The 15126-nt window shown below is 38.4% G+C and overlaps 3 protein-coding genes across 4 annotated transcripts; 1 reads left to right on the top strand and 2 right to left on the bottom strand.

Annotated features, from left to right (window-relative positions):
- The first annotated feature begins 367 nt into the window (after positions 1-367).
- Positions 368-2284, top strand: LOC113733417 (pentatricopeptide repeat-containing protein At5g15300-like). Its single transcript, XM_027259787.2, has one exon. It carries the CDS (start codon positions 470-472, stop codon positions 2156-2158), a length of 1689 nt encoding a protein of 562 aa, XP_027115588.2. The 5' UTR covers positions 368-469; the 3' UTR covers positions 2159-2284.
- Positions 2285-3341: 1057 nt separating this feature from the next.
- LOC113730079 (pre-mRNA cleavage factor Im 25 kDa subunit 2) lies at positions 3342-7062 on the bottom strand. Of its 2 annotated transcripts, none has more exons than XM_027254531.2 (7): positions 6713-7062; positions 6476-6521; positions 5369-5462; positions 4880-4953; positions 4474-4560; positions 4272-4382; positions 3342-4027 (listed from the first exon to the last, which is right to left on the bottom strand). In XM_027254531.2, exons 1-7 carry the CDS (start codon positions 6829-6831, stop codon positions 3956-3958), a joined length of 603 nt encoding a protein of 200 aa, XP_027110332.1. In that variant the 5' UTR covers positions 6832-7062; the 3' UTR covers positions 3342-3955. The 2 variants fall into 2 exon arrangements, with proteins under 2 accessions (XP_027110332.1, XP_027110333.1); XM_027254532.2 differs by having other exon boundaries at positions 3711-3936; positions 6713-6970.
- A 1521-nt stretch (positions 7063-8583) lies between these two features.
- On the bottom strand, positions 8584-12369 carry LOC113730757 (WD repeat-containing protein RUP2-like). Its single transcript, XM_027255648.2, has 2 exons — positions 10789-12369; positions 8584-8878 (listed from the first exon to the last, which is right to left on the bottom strand). Exon 1 carries the CDS (start codon positions 12068-12070, stop codon positions 10793-10795), a length of 1278 nt encoding a protein of 425 aa, XP_027111449.1. The 5' UTR covers positions 12071-12369; the 3' UTR covers positions 8584-8878; positions 10789-10792.
- Between the last annotated feature and the right edge of the window lie 2757 nt (positions 12370-15126).

Raw genomic sequence — 15126 nt, forward strand, 5'->3', positions numbered from 1 at the left:
TTGATCATTGACAAATATGTGAAACCCTTTTTTTTGTCGGCGATCAGTCGAAGGAAGCGGAATTAACAACAGCACTTGGAAGAACGATGGTTATTGCGGATTGGCGTGTAACGGTCGATCGTCGTTTTTATTCTACATTGCACCTAATCCTTCCTCAATTTCAAATAAACTGATAATATTTATTCGATTTCAACAACTTCCTATAACTTCTTTTATTTTGACTTCCAATAAATTCTTTTCAAAAAAAAAAAAACTCCAAATAACCTACCTCTCTCTCTCCAAAAACAACTCCAACACACTACTACCCGGAAGAGCAGAAACTACCAAGCCTGAACGTTTGGGCTTTGTCTATGGAGACTAAGAAACCTTGCACAGTGTCAGTGGACATTGATTTGGGCTCAGAGGCCCAAGAAAACCGAATCCTAAGCAATAAATCTGGAGGATCTCCTTTGATTTTGTTCCGTACCCGATGTCATGTCCGTTGCAGCAGAAAGTCGCAAACCAATTGCAAGTATGCACTTTCAAACAGCTGAAACAAATTCACGCCATCATTGTCACCTCGTCCCTCCACCAAAACCCCCAAATTCGATTGAAATTTTTGAGGCGAAGCACGGAATTTGGAGACATGGACTACCCCAGTCTCATTTTCTCCCAAATGGGTGGCTTTCTTATCGAAGACATTACTCTTTGGAACGCTATGATCAGAGGCTATGCCTATAATGGTCCCCAGCGGAATTCCATATCAATGTTTGATGAAATGCCTCACAGAGGACTTAAACCCAATAAATTCACGTACCCATATGTTTTGAACTCTTGCACTCGACTGGGTTTGTTTAGATTAGGCCAAAAAATGCACTGTCAGATTATAAAGACTGGGTTCCAGCTCGTGCTTTCGGCTGCTTATGCTCTTTTTAGTTTCTATGCAGATACATGTGATTCTTCTGATATGGGTTTTCCGAAAAAAGAAATGTTAAATAATGCTAGGAGGACTTTAGACGGAATTTGTGGAGTTCCAGCAGAATTGTGCAACAGATTCATTTCTGGGTGTGTGAAATTTGGTGACGTTGAATGTGCGAGAGAGTTCTTTGATCAGATGAGTGAAAGGGATATCGTTTCATGGAATTCGATGATTTCAGGTTATGCTAAAACTGGGGACGTAGCAAATGCGAGAGATTTATTTATGCAGATGCCAGAGAAGAATGTGGTGTCCTGGACTACAATGATCAAGGCATATGCTGCTGCTGGAGATCTCCAAACAGCAAGAAAGATTTTCGAGATGATGCCCGAGAAGAATCTGGTTTCTTGGAACTGTATGATTTCGAGCTACGCACAGAATAAACAATTTCAGGATGCATTGCGCCTTTTTGAGCATATGCGTAAACAAGGTGTGGTAGCAGATGGATTTACATTTGTTTCAGCTCTCTCTGCTTGTTCTCACCTAAATGCTCTGGATTTTGGCAGAATGGTGCACTCCTGTATAACAGATTGGGGTAATGCAGCTGTTATTGTTGGGACTGCCCTTGTAGAAATGTATGCCAACTGTGGAGATATTGATAAAGCATTTACAATCTTTTTTAAAACAGGGAACAAGGATGTTTTCTGTTTTAACGTTATGATCAAGTCTCTGGCTGTTCATGGAAGAGTAGAAGATGCCGTCAAAATCTTTTATTTGATGCAACAAAGGGGATTGAAGCCAAATGACTTCACATTTACCAGTGTGTTATTTGCTTGTAGTCATGGAGGTTTAGTGGAAGAAGGCCAGAATATTTTTCATAGCATGGATAGGCAGTTTAGGGTTAGTCCAAAGCTTGAACACTATGGTTGTCTGGTAGACTTACTGTGCCGAAGGGGCCAGCTCGAGGAAGCATTGGTTCTATTGAAGGAGATGCCCTTCAAACCTGATGTTGCTATCTGGGGTGCACTGTTGGGTGGTTGCAAGTTAAGAGGCGACCTAAAGTTAGCAGAGAGTATTACAAGTTGTAATGCTGACAAGTTGGAGTCAAATGAATCCGGAGTCTATGTGACTGTATCAAATATTCATGCATCAGCAGGTCAGTGGTTGGAGGCCTTTAATGCAAGAGAAAAGATGGAGGAGCAGAACATGTGGAAGACAACAGGGATCAGCAATTTAGTAATCAATGGTGATACCGACTTGTAACAGTTGCTCAGCATTGCAATGGCGTCTTCCTTTTTTGATCGGGGTGGTCCTAATAAATTGGTTAGGATCTTGTATTAGCATCCTAATAAATTGGTTAGGTCCTAATAAATTGATGTCTTCCATTTATTCCAAGATGTGTGTTTTAGCTTGGTTAGGATCTTGTAATTTAGAGCCTAACATTACGAGTAAAGTGGCATACAAGCAAAAGCTTCACTGCAAGAGAGAAGCCCTGGTCCCCTTCGGACAAAAAAAAGACCATTGCCAAATTTTAGGTTACAAGGTCTCGGACCCTGCTGAATTGTAATGCTTCTACTTCATGGGATGATAGAAAGGAGTTTTTTGGGTTTGCCACCAACATAGTTGCCGAACTTTGGAGGGCCAATTCATGGCTTACAATTAGTGTGGCGCAGGTGATGGAGGAACCTTGTTTTAGAATCTGGTTACCAAGTGAGCCGAAATCTAGCAAGGGGTGCAGATCATAATAGCACAGAGGATTGTCTTAGAATCTGATTCCCAAGTCCCAAGTGAGCTTTTAAGCCTAACAAAGGATGCAGACGAAAACAGCCCGCAAGAACAATCTAGTTCAACAGGTGAAGCTTTGGACTCAAAAGACTTGGGAATGTTTTCTCCAACAAACAAAAATGTCTCTGCTATTGGATGGCAAAGTTGGGACTTAAAAGTATGCTGATCTAACATGTTTGAAGATCCGGCGGAGAGTCTGAGAGGGTTCCTGAATCATGACGAAGCTGGTGTAGCAACGCCGCGTTTTGTTTCTATCTAACGGGCCTCTGGCCCTCTTTTGTACCCAAATAAAGATAAAAAATGATGATACATTGCAGGATGTAGAAAATAAAATGTTACGGAAGTGCACATTATTCATCTAAAGCAGTCTTGAGCCATTATTCATCTGAAGCCACTACAAGCGGACGACCAATTGAAGTGCGCATTCAGTCCCTCATGTTCGAAGGCTTTAGCTCTTATCCCGCACTTGGCCGGTTTGCCATATAAAAACAACTGGTTATATTCATAACAGTTGAATGAGGCCTTCTGATACCGACACAACATGCTCCTGCTACTGAAGTGCTGCCACTGGTTCTGGCTGATGTTAATGAATGAAAGCCAGTTACTTTTGTTTGCCCATTACTTGAAGAGTTCAGGAGTGAAGAACAGAAACAGAGAACCATAAGCAGAACAGGAGAGTAATAACAACCTTCCGAAAACAATCGTTATGGTACTACAAATAAGCTGAAACTATTCAATACATATGAACTGCAATATGGCACCTATCCGAAGACTATTTGTGGGGGTCAAAGGTGGTTTACATCGAGGGACTTCCTTTCCAGGAGAGAATAAATAAAAAGATTTTCAGATTCAACCAGGAATTTGGCGTCTGAATATCTACTCTAGCCATACTTTACAATCAGGTTAACACCAGAGGGAACTACCGTGAACCTCCACCATAATGGGTCCACTTACATCCATCAAGCACAATAACAAATATCAATAGGCAAACACAGTGAAAATACAAAACATAAAAAATGATGTCTGGAAATTGTCAAATGAAGCCCAAAGGAAACGGCCTCTTAACCAGATAGTCTTTGATTCACCATGTTATGATTTGATCAAATGCTGCTACATTACATCTAAGAAGCAGGTCCAGAGTATCTTAAAACGGGAAATGACTTAAATATCCATGAGAGATTAATAGAGTTTGGGCCCAACTGAGGATGGATCATACCATCAAGTCGGACATGCTTCAGTCACAGCAAACTGGCAACCTGCATATCAACATGTATATCAAGGATGGATCATGTTGAACTGGAATCTAGACAGCTGTTGTGGGATAGTGGAGATCACAGGCCCATATCTCTGTCATCAATTGAAAAATAACAACTGTGAAAATTATATTAAGGCAAATCTAAAAAGCACGTGCACCTAAAGATATGTATATTTCGATATAAGCGTAACCACAAAAAACTAATTACAAAAATGAGTCAATCAGCTCCTCCATATATGCACAGAGCTTTGATAAATCAGAAAGAAACAAGGTGGGCTCACGGTAATCCAATAGAAATGGCTTCCATACTACAATATAACTCTCTCTCTTTTATACCTGAACATTGTCATAGAGTTCGAACAATGGAACTGCAAGAAGTTTCAAGTTCTTTGGAACAGCAAAATACTCTCTTTCGGAAAGGTGAACAAGGAAAAGCTTTTTACATTCCTGCAAAGCCAGGAATAGGTAAGCAAAATGATCACTGCAAACAAAAGACTAAGGCATAGATTAAGGAAACATGTTGGCTAAACCAACTTACCTTAGGTTTTGTTATGTGGGGAGGGCAGTATGGATACATTATTGTTTCAAAATTCGGTCTCCACCATATGGCCACACATTCACCAATCTGAAATGAAATGTTGCACATGAAGTAGGCAAATCATTCAAAAAAAAGTAAATAAGTACAAAGAAAGGTGAAGAAAAAAAAAAATCAAATCTCTATCGAGTAATGAGAGATTTGAAGTGTCAAAATACTAAACTGTGGCTTGAGTCTATATTCTTCTTTTACATACTTTTTTTTCCTCATCTCTGGGCAACCTCTCATGCAAATTTGGCAGTGTTTCCCACACACACTGTTCTTGAACAATATACTAATTTAAAGATTTAAGGACAGCCTCACAATCAAGTAGGTCAAGAACAAAAAGGGAAAGTGAAGGAACAAATACCTGCCAATCTGGCTGAAGAGCTGCTGAATTAGCAGCAAGTTTGCTCGACAGTTTCCGCTTCAAGCCCTCGATTTCTGCAATTTTAACAATAAGCATGAATGAAGTTTCAATAGTCCTCTATGGCATGTCCATTTCAGAATATTGTCCATCATCTCTAAGAGTTGGACTTGCATCGCACATTAACAAGTTCTTCAAGTTCAATAAAGTAACAATTAATGGTACTGTTCAGATCCAACGGGGGTGCTTCTAGGACTTTAGCTCAAATTTCAAAACCATTCGAATAGACAAGTAGAAGGGTCTATCATCATGCTCAGAGTGACAAAAATTGCTATAATAAATAATATAGACAGATAAAAAACAATCATTTTAATAATACTACCATATCGGTTATACAATTTTTTTGGGGGTACATTACAGGATTAAAGGCCCATTAATTATCATTATATACTTGAAAAAAAAAAGGAGGAAGAAGAAGCTAAAGGCTAATACCATTCTCTCCAGGCTTCAGCCGCCCACCAGGAAGTTTGCAGAAAGTATTACCAATTTGAAGAAGAAGAATGTGTGGATGATTGTGCTCTTGTACCTGTTAGTCACAGCCATCAAAAGCTATTATTTAACATAACAATATGGTTTACCTATCAAAAATAACTACTAATTCATAGGGATTCTCATCATTAAAGTACAAAAAAATGGGCACAACAAATCAGACCAACTATTCGCTGGCATCGAAAGTCAGTAAAAGCACCACAGGTTGTAATAATGTCAAACTTTTACCCAGAATATCAATCATGCTATGCAATAAAGACAACACCAACCACTACTTCATACAGCATGAGTTCTTTTTTTTTTTTGGCTTTGGTTTTTTTTCCCTTTTTTTTTCCCCGGGGGGGGGGGGGGGAGGGGAGGGAGGGTTGGAGGGTTTGTTTACGAGTTTCAAATAAAAAAAAGATACATAAACAAGTTATTGGACGGTAAACGTTTTACATGCATTGAATTCAGCAGAAAAGGAGCATTATAGTTAGTTCACAGAGGAGCACATTCAACTTGAAGAGTCAAGGAATGGAATTTGTTTGACAAAAAACAGAGAGAGTGGTGAAGCAGGTCAAAGAACCTAGGGCAGCAATATTTTTGACGCAATCATACACAGCATGATACTAGAAGAAGCAGGTCAACAGATTACCACAAAGAGTGCAACATGAAAAAAGCAACTTAGGATATTAAATTCACGGGTTAGTACTAGGTTACAAATAAATTCATGCTCAAATCATATTAATTTCCATGCTATTTACATGTCTGGGTCAAAATTAAATTCAAACTTCCTAACAGTCAAACGAAAAGCTGTTTACCCGAACATATGTATTTGAAACTCATCTATAGAGAACTCGGGACCCGACCCTCTCAGGGAAAACCTAGAATGGGAAACCTCTCTTTCTCATATGATTATCCATATTATCCGATACATTTGCAAGCAAAAAGCTTAGCTATAGTAATCAGCATCAAAGATTTGCTCAGTTCCTTGCAAATTGAGTAAAGCGGCAACCATATATAACCAGAAAAGGGGAGAATTAAAAAGGCAGTACGAGTAAAAATGTTTACCAGTAAAATTCCTTCTACGCTAGTCCTCATGCCCTCCTTCATATAACTGCACCAGGAAAAAGGGAAGAAAGTAAGATGCTGGTACGTGATCTAGGGTTTTAGACTGCATAAATAAGAATTAAGCTAAGACGAGGTTTAACTAGGGTTTTTCTTTGATAAATCGCATGAATCAAACAAAAAACAAAGGAAACGTACAAAATGGATCGGAGAAATCAGAAAGAGAGAGCAGAGACGTACTTGACTTTCATGCGAGCAAGGCGATCGGCAACGGAGGTGTCTTTCTCCATCTTCGGCTCCTTTGTCCCGAAGGTGTAACTAGACAGCGGGTACGTGTTCACCACGGATGACGTCACCATTTTCTCTCGATCTCCCTCTATCTCTCTCTCTCCCCGTCCCCCGGCTGACAGCCCTTGCCCTGCTTTTTCCTCTTCTCTTTTGGCTCTGCAGAGATTATAACAAGTCCACTTCTACTGCTTAGGACATATCACAAAATCTTTTCCCTCTCCGGAATTTGCAGGCGGTGTCTTGTCGAAGCATCTCAAAGTGTTTTGTGTGTTTTCACCAAAAAAAAAAGTGTTTTGTGTCTTGGGCTTTGGGTTGGATGTCGGACCAGAATTATAATGGCCGCTTTAGTCATAACTTGGGTCCCAATACCTAAGAGGGCCTAAGCCAGACCCAGGTGGATATCATTGGCCCATACATGGGGGTTTTTTTATTTTTAAATTCTTTTTTTTTCCCTTTTTTTTTTTGGGTGCGCTCTTGGACATTCTCAGGTTTTGGCTTTCATTTATGGATATGATAAAATTGCACTTGCCATAAAATCCCCTTCCTTCTCTTGCCATAAAATTGCACTTGCCATTGGGAGGATCAGACCAAGGACTTCTATTGACTGCTCCACGAGATAAATCACTTTTCCTTTTTTTCTTTTTTATTTTTTTTTATTTTACGGCGATCAAAATCTCTATATTATGGGGAAGGGTGCTAAAAGCCCACAAAAGCCGATTATGAGAATTGCATGTCTCCTTCTAAAACATTATCGATACTATAAATGGAGGAACACGGGTAAACAAGACCTCTAAACTTGGCATATAGTAGCCGACGTGAGCAACTTTTTGAATCAATTTTTGCTCTCAAGATACAACTAGTGGATGTAGAACATCATTCCTTTTTCAAGTTTCATGATACCTTTAAAAAATAAAAAAAAAATAAAAGAGAGTTTCATGATATTTGACAGTGAATAGCTTTACCACACGTTGTAGGATAAGGTGATGGATAAGGGTGCATGGAAAGTGAGGAATGTAGGGTTTTAATGTAGAGGTTAAGCTCATAATATGTAGTACATCCTAAAATCACGACATTCTACTGCAAACAAAGGTGGTGCTTGGTTTATAGATACATCCAAGTCACTGGTTCTTGAACTTATAATAGTTTAGCATATCAGTATCTAAAACATTTTATAGAAAAAAAAAAAAAAAAAAAAAACTGTGAAAACCTGGGTTTCAGACTGATTATTGAAACTCGACGGAACAACAAAAATCCATACAGATGGTGAAGTTTATACCATTTCCATTACAATTCCAATTCCTGAATTCCAACCAAACACCTGTGGATTTTTCTCTTAGTGATTATGATATAAAATACGTTGCATGTCATTTGGAATAGTGAAGCTAGCTAATTCAATATCACTAGTAGTCGTGCTCATAATGAAAAAAAATTTGTAGTCTAATTCTATTGTTAATTTGCATTGCCATACAATGAATTAAGGATAATCCTTAAGATTAATCTTTCCACAAGGAAACTTATAATTCTACGGATAATGCTTAGAATTAATCTTAAGACATCTCTACATATAAAAGCATGAGAACTTTTTGGTACTAAAAATTTCTGTCATGTAATAAACTGTTTAATATACCCTTCTTCTTTTAAACGTTTATAATCCACTTCCTCTTCTGTCTCTTACTTACTCTTATTTCTTTCTCTCAATGATATTTAGTAATATAACTTTCTTCAAACTATCGTTAACTCGTGAAAATCATACAATATTTCAAAAAAAAAAAAGGTAAGTTGCAGAAATTTTTTGCCCATGTGTTCCTCTAGTTAATTTAGTATTATTTGTCTTTGCAAAAATTTATTTATTCGTTATTTACTTCTACAATATGCATACACATAATGTGCGTCTTATCTACTGGTACTAATTAATTCTTGGATGCCTCTTTTATATCCTTTGAGATAAGGCTGGCATGCCTCTTTTATAGCCCCCGGGCAGATCGACTGGTTTCTGTAGTCCCCTCTTTAGGGGCAGGTCACTGGTTCGACCCTCGGGAGAACTAACACGCTGTGAACCTTGGGGCGGGGCTCTCACAGCCGCAGGGGATTAGTCGGGTCCAATGGTTTCGAACACTCCTGTGTCAACAAAAAAAAAAAAAAAAAGGAGATAAGGCTAGCATGCGCACAATTTCAAATTTTGGAAGAGGATTTCTCTTTCGTTCCATGGAAAAGAAAATCCACGCTGCCCTTCGATTGACTAAGTGTATCCGTAATATGATTTTATAACAAATTTCCTATTCGGAATCCTCGACAACACACACAGACGTACTCTCATAACATTTTTACGCAAGAGACACTCGAATTCGAATGGTAAAGAAAAGCTGAGTGGAGAGTCTGGAGGGTAAAGGGCCAAATAGTTTTCGGATCAAAAAATATGAGTGTTAGTCCTAATCGAATTGAGCACTTTTTCTTTTTTACTTTTTTAATTTAACGAGTTTGAAATTGTGCATAAACTCGGTTTATTTATTTTTTAAACCTAATTTAAATAAATTTTGATCAAGTGGAGATTAAGTCAAGCTCATATAATTTGAATTTTACTATTCCATACTCAAATTTGACTATGTAACTGCTTGGGCTAGAGTCAAGAGAGCATCAAAATTTCGATGGAAACAATTCCATGTTTTTTTTTTTTGGATAATAAATGGTCGCATCTTTAGTGCCAGCAATTAATGTGCTCTTCTGCAGTGGTTATCTATTTTTTCCACATTGTTTACTTTTTGAGAAGCCTATCTTTCTCCTTGAACCTGAAGTAACCGAAGAAAATGCTAAACAGGAAAGAATAAGTCAGTTGTTTCTCTCGTTAGTCGTTAACCTTATAAACTGAGTATAATTAATCCTACTAAAGCGCTCATTTGTATATATGTTCATACATATCAATGTGCTTGTTACATTTAACATACTTCTGCTTTCTCAAACATCAGAATTACCTTTAGAACCAAAAATCATACTTCTGCTTTCTCAAACATCAGAGTTACCTTTAGGACAAAAAATCATATGATTAAATTCCACATTATTCTTGTCCTTGAGATTTTTATTTTTTTTTTTCAGATAGCAACAGATAGTCTAGTTTACTCCTACTTCTACTCTAACCTACATAGGGGTGAAGAGATCTAATAGGACTAGAGAAACTGACGAGAACTGAATCACTATCGAAGTTGATGAGTGCCCTATGAACTTGTATGGATTTAAATGAAATCACATATAGTAGTATATTGATGAGAGGTGAACCCTTAATCTCTTACCCCCATAAAGATTTAAAGTCTATGGTGGTGGCCAATCGCCCAAAAGGCCGTTGGTTATGATGCTGTTAATGTATTCGAAAAAATCACCTAAGCCATGTACATTGTAGTATTTCTTTTTTTACCAGCCACATCGCATAAAAAGTCGTAGACATAATATTATTGTTTGAAGGAAAATATTTCTAGCGGGTATTTTATGAAGCCAGAATTAATAAAATGGATCCTAGTCCACTATAACCACTCAGTGAAAAGAAGGCAACAATTGCATCAAATTCTGTGCAGACTCCCGTTAGCTGGCACGCTTGTCACCGTAATGCTGCTGAAATTTGGGGAGATTTTTTCATTTCAATGAGCAAGCGTACGTAGAGCTTCTTGTGGGATTGTGCTAATTAATGTGCATGAAACTTACACCGGGCGGGAGGGAGGTTTCACTGTAAGTTGGAAGCATTTGTTTGGATCAAAGTATGGATCACCGTATATTGCTAATAAAGAATCAGGTATGGAGTCTGGATCAATATTGTTGTCAAGTATATTGGTAGAAGGAAATGAGCACGTAAAATACATCAAGAATTAAGACTGTATATTCAGCATAAAAATCATCACGAAGACAATAGCACGATATACCCCTCAAGATTTGCTGAGTTTGATGTAAATATTCTACTACAAAAAACATCGTGTGAGAAGTAATTAGCGGACGTTAGAAACACGAGTCAATTCGTAGGAGTGATACTCTATAAGAAGAATCACCTTATTATTGGCTTATTCTTCTTCTGCTACCGCTAAAAACTTGCAGGACCCCGTCTGAGCCGCCGGCGACGAGTGTGCATTGGTCTTCTCCCATTTGCCTCCAGCATACGCTGCTCACAAACCCTGCACCTGTAGGCTCGCAATATTCCCCCCCGGAATATTCAGCTCGACCTGGAGCCGGAGCTCCAGCAGAGGATGGCTCGAATCTCTTGACCCAAACAGGCGAGCCCCATCTCTTATCGTAGACAACAACTTGATTGTCCTCGGAGCCACAGCTAAGCAGCCCGCCGCCCCTCCAAACGGATAACCCGACGAATCTCCTGGCGTTGACGTGTCCCGTGTACGTCCGAATAAGCCGATGATCTGCAGTGTGCCACGTCTTCAAGCACCCATCAATGCCGGCTGTCACCATTGTGTGGCGATCCAGGAATCTGATGTAGGTCACGGATCTCTGATGCCCGTCTAAAACCAGGACCGGGTCCCCCATCCTCCTCACATCGTAACCGTACACCCTTCGGTCAGCACATCCTGCGGCGACCAGGCAGCCACCGAATGGATTGAATTCCACGCAACACACTGGGCTCCTCCCCGCGCTGGGCTGCACCACCCCCAAGCACTCCCCTCCCTCGCACCGTGGGTCCCACACCTGCATGGTGCCATCGTCCGACCCTGACGCACCCACCACTGGATCAGAGGGGGAGTAGTCCATGCTCCATACCCGCCTGCCCCCATGTTCGTCCCGCTCGAACACCGGCAACCTTCTCTCCAGGTCATACTCCATTACTACCCCGTCGTAGTCCGCCGACCCCAGCACACCTCCGCCCGACCCCGGTTTCCACCGGAGGCTGCTAAGCTTAGCCGGGGTACAAATGTAGAAGTCCCATGCATTGGCGTGGTCTAGCGCGGCCGTCGCAACTTGTTCATACGACGAACTTAATCCTTCGTGGGGCAACAAAGACGCGGTGCGGTATATACGAATTTTTCTTGAGATGCCGCCGGTGGCCAATAACCGATCACAAGGGTCAAATTCTATGACTCCCAGTGTATCGGAAGCAGCTCCGCCGATCGAGGAGGAGGAGCTGGAAGAAGAAACAACGGTGGCGAGATTGAAATCCCACTCGCACCTGGCTTCACTATCATCCTCCACTTCATGTAAATGATTTTCGACGTCGTCTTGTTCTTTTCTTTCTTTTTCTTCTTCTTGTCTTGATCCTGGGGTTCGGGGATTCGGCAGCTGTCGTTGGTTTTGGAGGGGAGAGCAGTGGGATGACAAGTTTTTCATTTCCCATTCATATGAATGAGTGATTGAGATCTTTGAATGTTGGTCTTGTGGTGGAAGTGTTGTTGGACTTTTTCATTTGTAGTTCGCAGCCAATCAAAATCATCCTGTGGGATTCTTCTTGCTTAGGTTTCCGGCTGCTGCAATGATCAGGGTGGGTATTAAGAAGGATAAGATAGTCTGCTTGCACATTTCATTTTCGTCCACCTTCTCATGAAAATACCAGCCGCTGTTCTTCTGTTCTAATGACCCTTTTCTACCGAATGTATTTACAATACTGCCATTTTCAGACATTCTTTTGTTGCCAATTTTGTGGCCCAAAACTCGAAATATGTTTTGTTAATATGTTACACACATCTCTCCACATCATCTTTGTAGCGACAACAATGTGATATGTAACCACCGAGCTTTGATTCGGTCGCCAAAGAACAAGAACTAAGGTCGGTAGAGGTTCGAATTGCACCTATAATGAACATTTTTTAAAAAAGCATCGTAACATTTCTTTGATCTAATAGGTTATTATATTTACTAATCCTTTATATATAGTCTCTTTAAACTCCCCTTCCTTTCTAGATTATGATAGATTATGTCCCCTTATATACAATTTCTTTAGGCTATTTAGGCTCTCCTCTCCCTTAGATTATGATAGATTGGATTATAAAAATGTTATCATTACCATAAAAAAAAAAAAAGACAACAATGTGATATGTCCAGACAGAAGAAGATCAGATATATGATGATCAAGATTCAAGAGCCAAACTATGCAACTCCAATTACGCCTGTTAAATGAATACTTTTTTTTTTTTTTAAAAAAGAATGAATACATTTATTCGATAGCATACATCAGTTCAGCGGAAGTGTGAAATTAAAACTATGCAAAGCCCAATTAAGCCTGTTTGGCAAGGTTTGTAAAATCGGGATCCTACGTAGGATCGATTTTAGTTTCACAGAATCGGATCGTAGGATCGTAAGATCCTACCAAAAGCTCCTAATTGCAATTAAAGGCTGCAATTCTTTGATAAATTACAAATATACCACAAATATTTTCATTTACTTGCAAAATGGAGCTTCGTATTTCACAAATTTACAAAAAAGTGTAGGATCGTACGATCTTACACGATCCTACATAGATTAATATGATTTACGACTCTGAAAACGATCCGGATCGATTTTGGTTATCCGGATCGTAGGATCGTACGATCCTACAATCCGGATCGCGATTTTGACAACTATGCTGTTTGGTCATATCGTTCAATTCCTCAATACCGGAAATGTCTTCAAAACCTACAAATCTTTTCTTGGTGTAAGTATGAAATTAAATATGGAAATTATGGCACATTTTGTGGTTGAGACTCAAATTGGCGGAGGGTGTATGTTACGAGGGGGATTGTATTTATTGACGCTATTTTTTACGCAAGTGGAGGAGGGAGAAATGAAATGGTGGTTGCTTTTGTGCCTCAATTCAATAGACCAAATGCTGTGGATACAGGTTGATTACAGGCACTGAATTACGTGGTCTAAGCCAAGCCTTTTGTCAACGCACCAAAACAACCAATCACATTTGAGTCAGAGAAAATTATAAATCATTTTTTCCCAATAGATTTCACATATTGTATTCAATGCATTATGTCTACCAAAAAAATATACATAGTCATATCTACAGTGCTATTATTATGGCTGTATAAACATGAGTAACCTTTCACCTACCTTATCCAAAAAATAAATAAATAAACTTTATAAAATAAAAGACAGATGTTAAACGTATAAGTCATGGTGGGACTGAGACTTATCATATTAGTCTACAGTATTTAAAAAAAAAAATCGCTAGACAATATTCCTCCGATTGTACATTTTAATATGGTGCAGGAGGCGAATCATGTAATTTCGTTTATAAACCAAAAATAGAGTAATTAATACGTCTAGATGAGCCGTATTTGTGCCATACATTACATACCAAGAAATTTCAAAATCGTCATTGCACTAAATAGTAGAGACAATGAGAGAAAAAAGTCCTGTTTGTTAATTTAATTAAACACTTACATCTAATGGTTACAAATTTTAATATATTCAAACGTGTTAGATAATAAAAAAATATAATATTTGAATTAATTAAGTAGCACTAAAATTTATAGGCAAAACTTGCTCTAAAAAATAAATGATAAACTATTCACTTATGGTTTAATGTGATATACATTTAAATACATTAGATTTAGATCCCGTTTGATAATCTAATTCAACGCTTAAATTTAATGGATTCAGATCTTAACATGTTCAGATGTGTTTGATAATAAAAAATTAAATGCCTAAATTAATTAAAGTGGCACTAAATTGTTTAAACAAAACTTGCTCCCAAAAATAATTGATAAACTTGCTCCCAAAACTTTTTCAGATTTCAAATTATGATTTTCAAACTTCACTTTTTATCAAATGCATCCAAGTCGGACTCAAAAAAAGGATTAAGTAAAGTAGGTCATATATACTAGCCTACCCCATCGCAAGCTTTCTTCGAAGGTACAAATCATTGCTTTATTTCTTAAAGAAATGAAACCATCGCGTTTCTTCCAAGAACCCACCAAAAAGAACGTTTTCTTCAAAAAAAAAAACAAATCATTGCACTCTTTCTTAAAGAAATTAAAGAAAAAAAAATTTCTCCATCACTTGTGAATTTAATTAATCCTGTCACATAGCGTCCGAGGAAAGAGATCCCTTCACTATTGTGAACATCCACACCTTACAAAAATTGATTATTATAATGGTCTTAAGAGATATTTGAAAGTTCTGCTAGGGCATTATACCATCAATTCAAGATAACTCATGGCTGTTGAAATTTCTCAAAATGTAATTACATATTTTGCCCTTACTATAAAATTGCTTCCTGCACCTCCAATTCTACATCATAAAGTACTCTCTTCTTCCGTATCCACGTCGTTTCAAGGTTCTTCATATATCATAAGCTGACTTCAAAGATATTAACATTTATCAGAAGAAAACAAAACACAAATAACAAAAAGAATATGGGAATAAATCTATATACACTTTCATTTAAATATAATCCTAAA

The sequence above is a fragment of the Coffea arabica genome, chromosome 2e (assembly GCF_036785885.1).
Source record: "Coffea arabica cultivar ET-39 chromosome 2e, Coffea Arabica ET-39 HiFi, whole genome shotgun sequence".
Classification (NCBI taxonomy): Eukaryota; Viridiplantae; Streptophyta; class Magnoliopsida; order Gentianales; family Rubiaceae; genus Coffea; species Coffea arabica.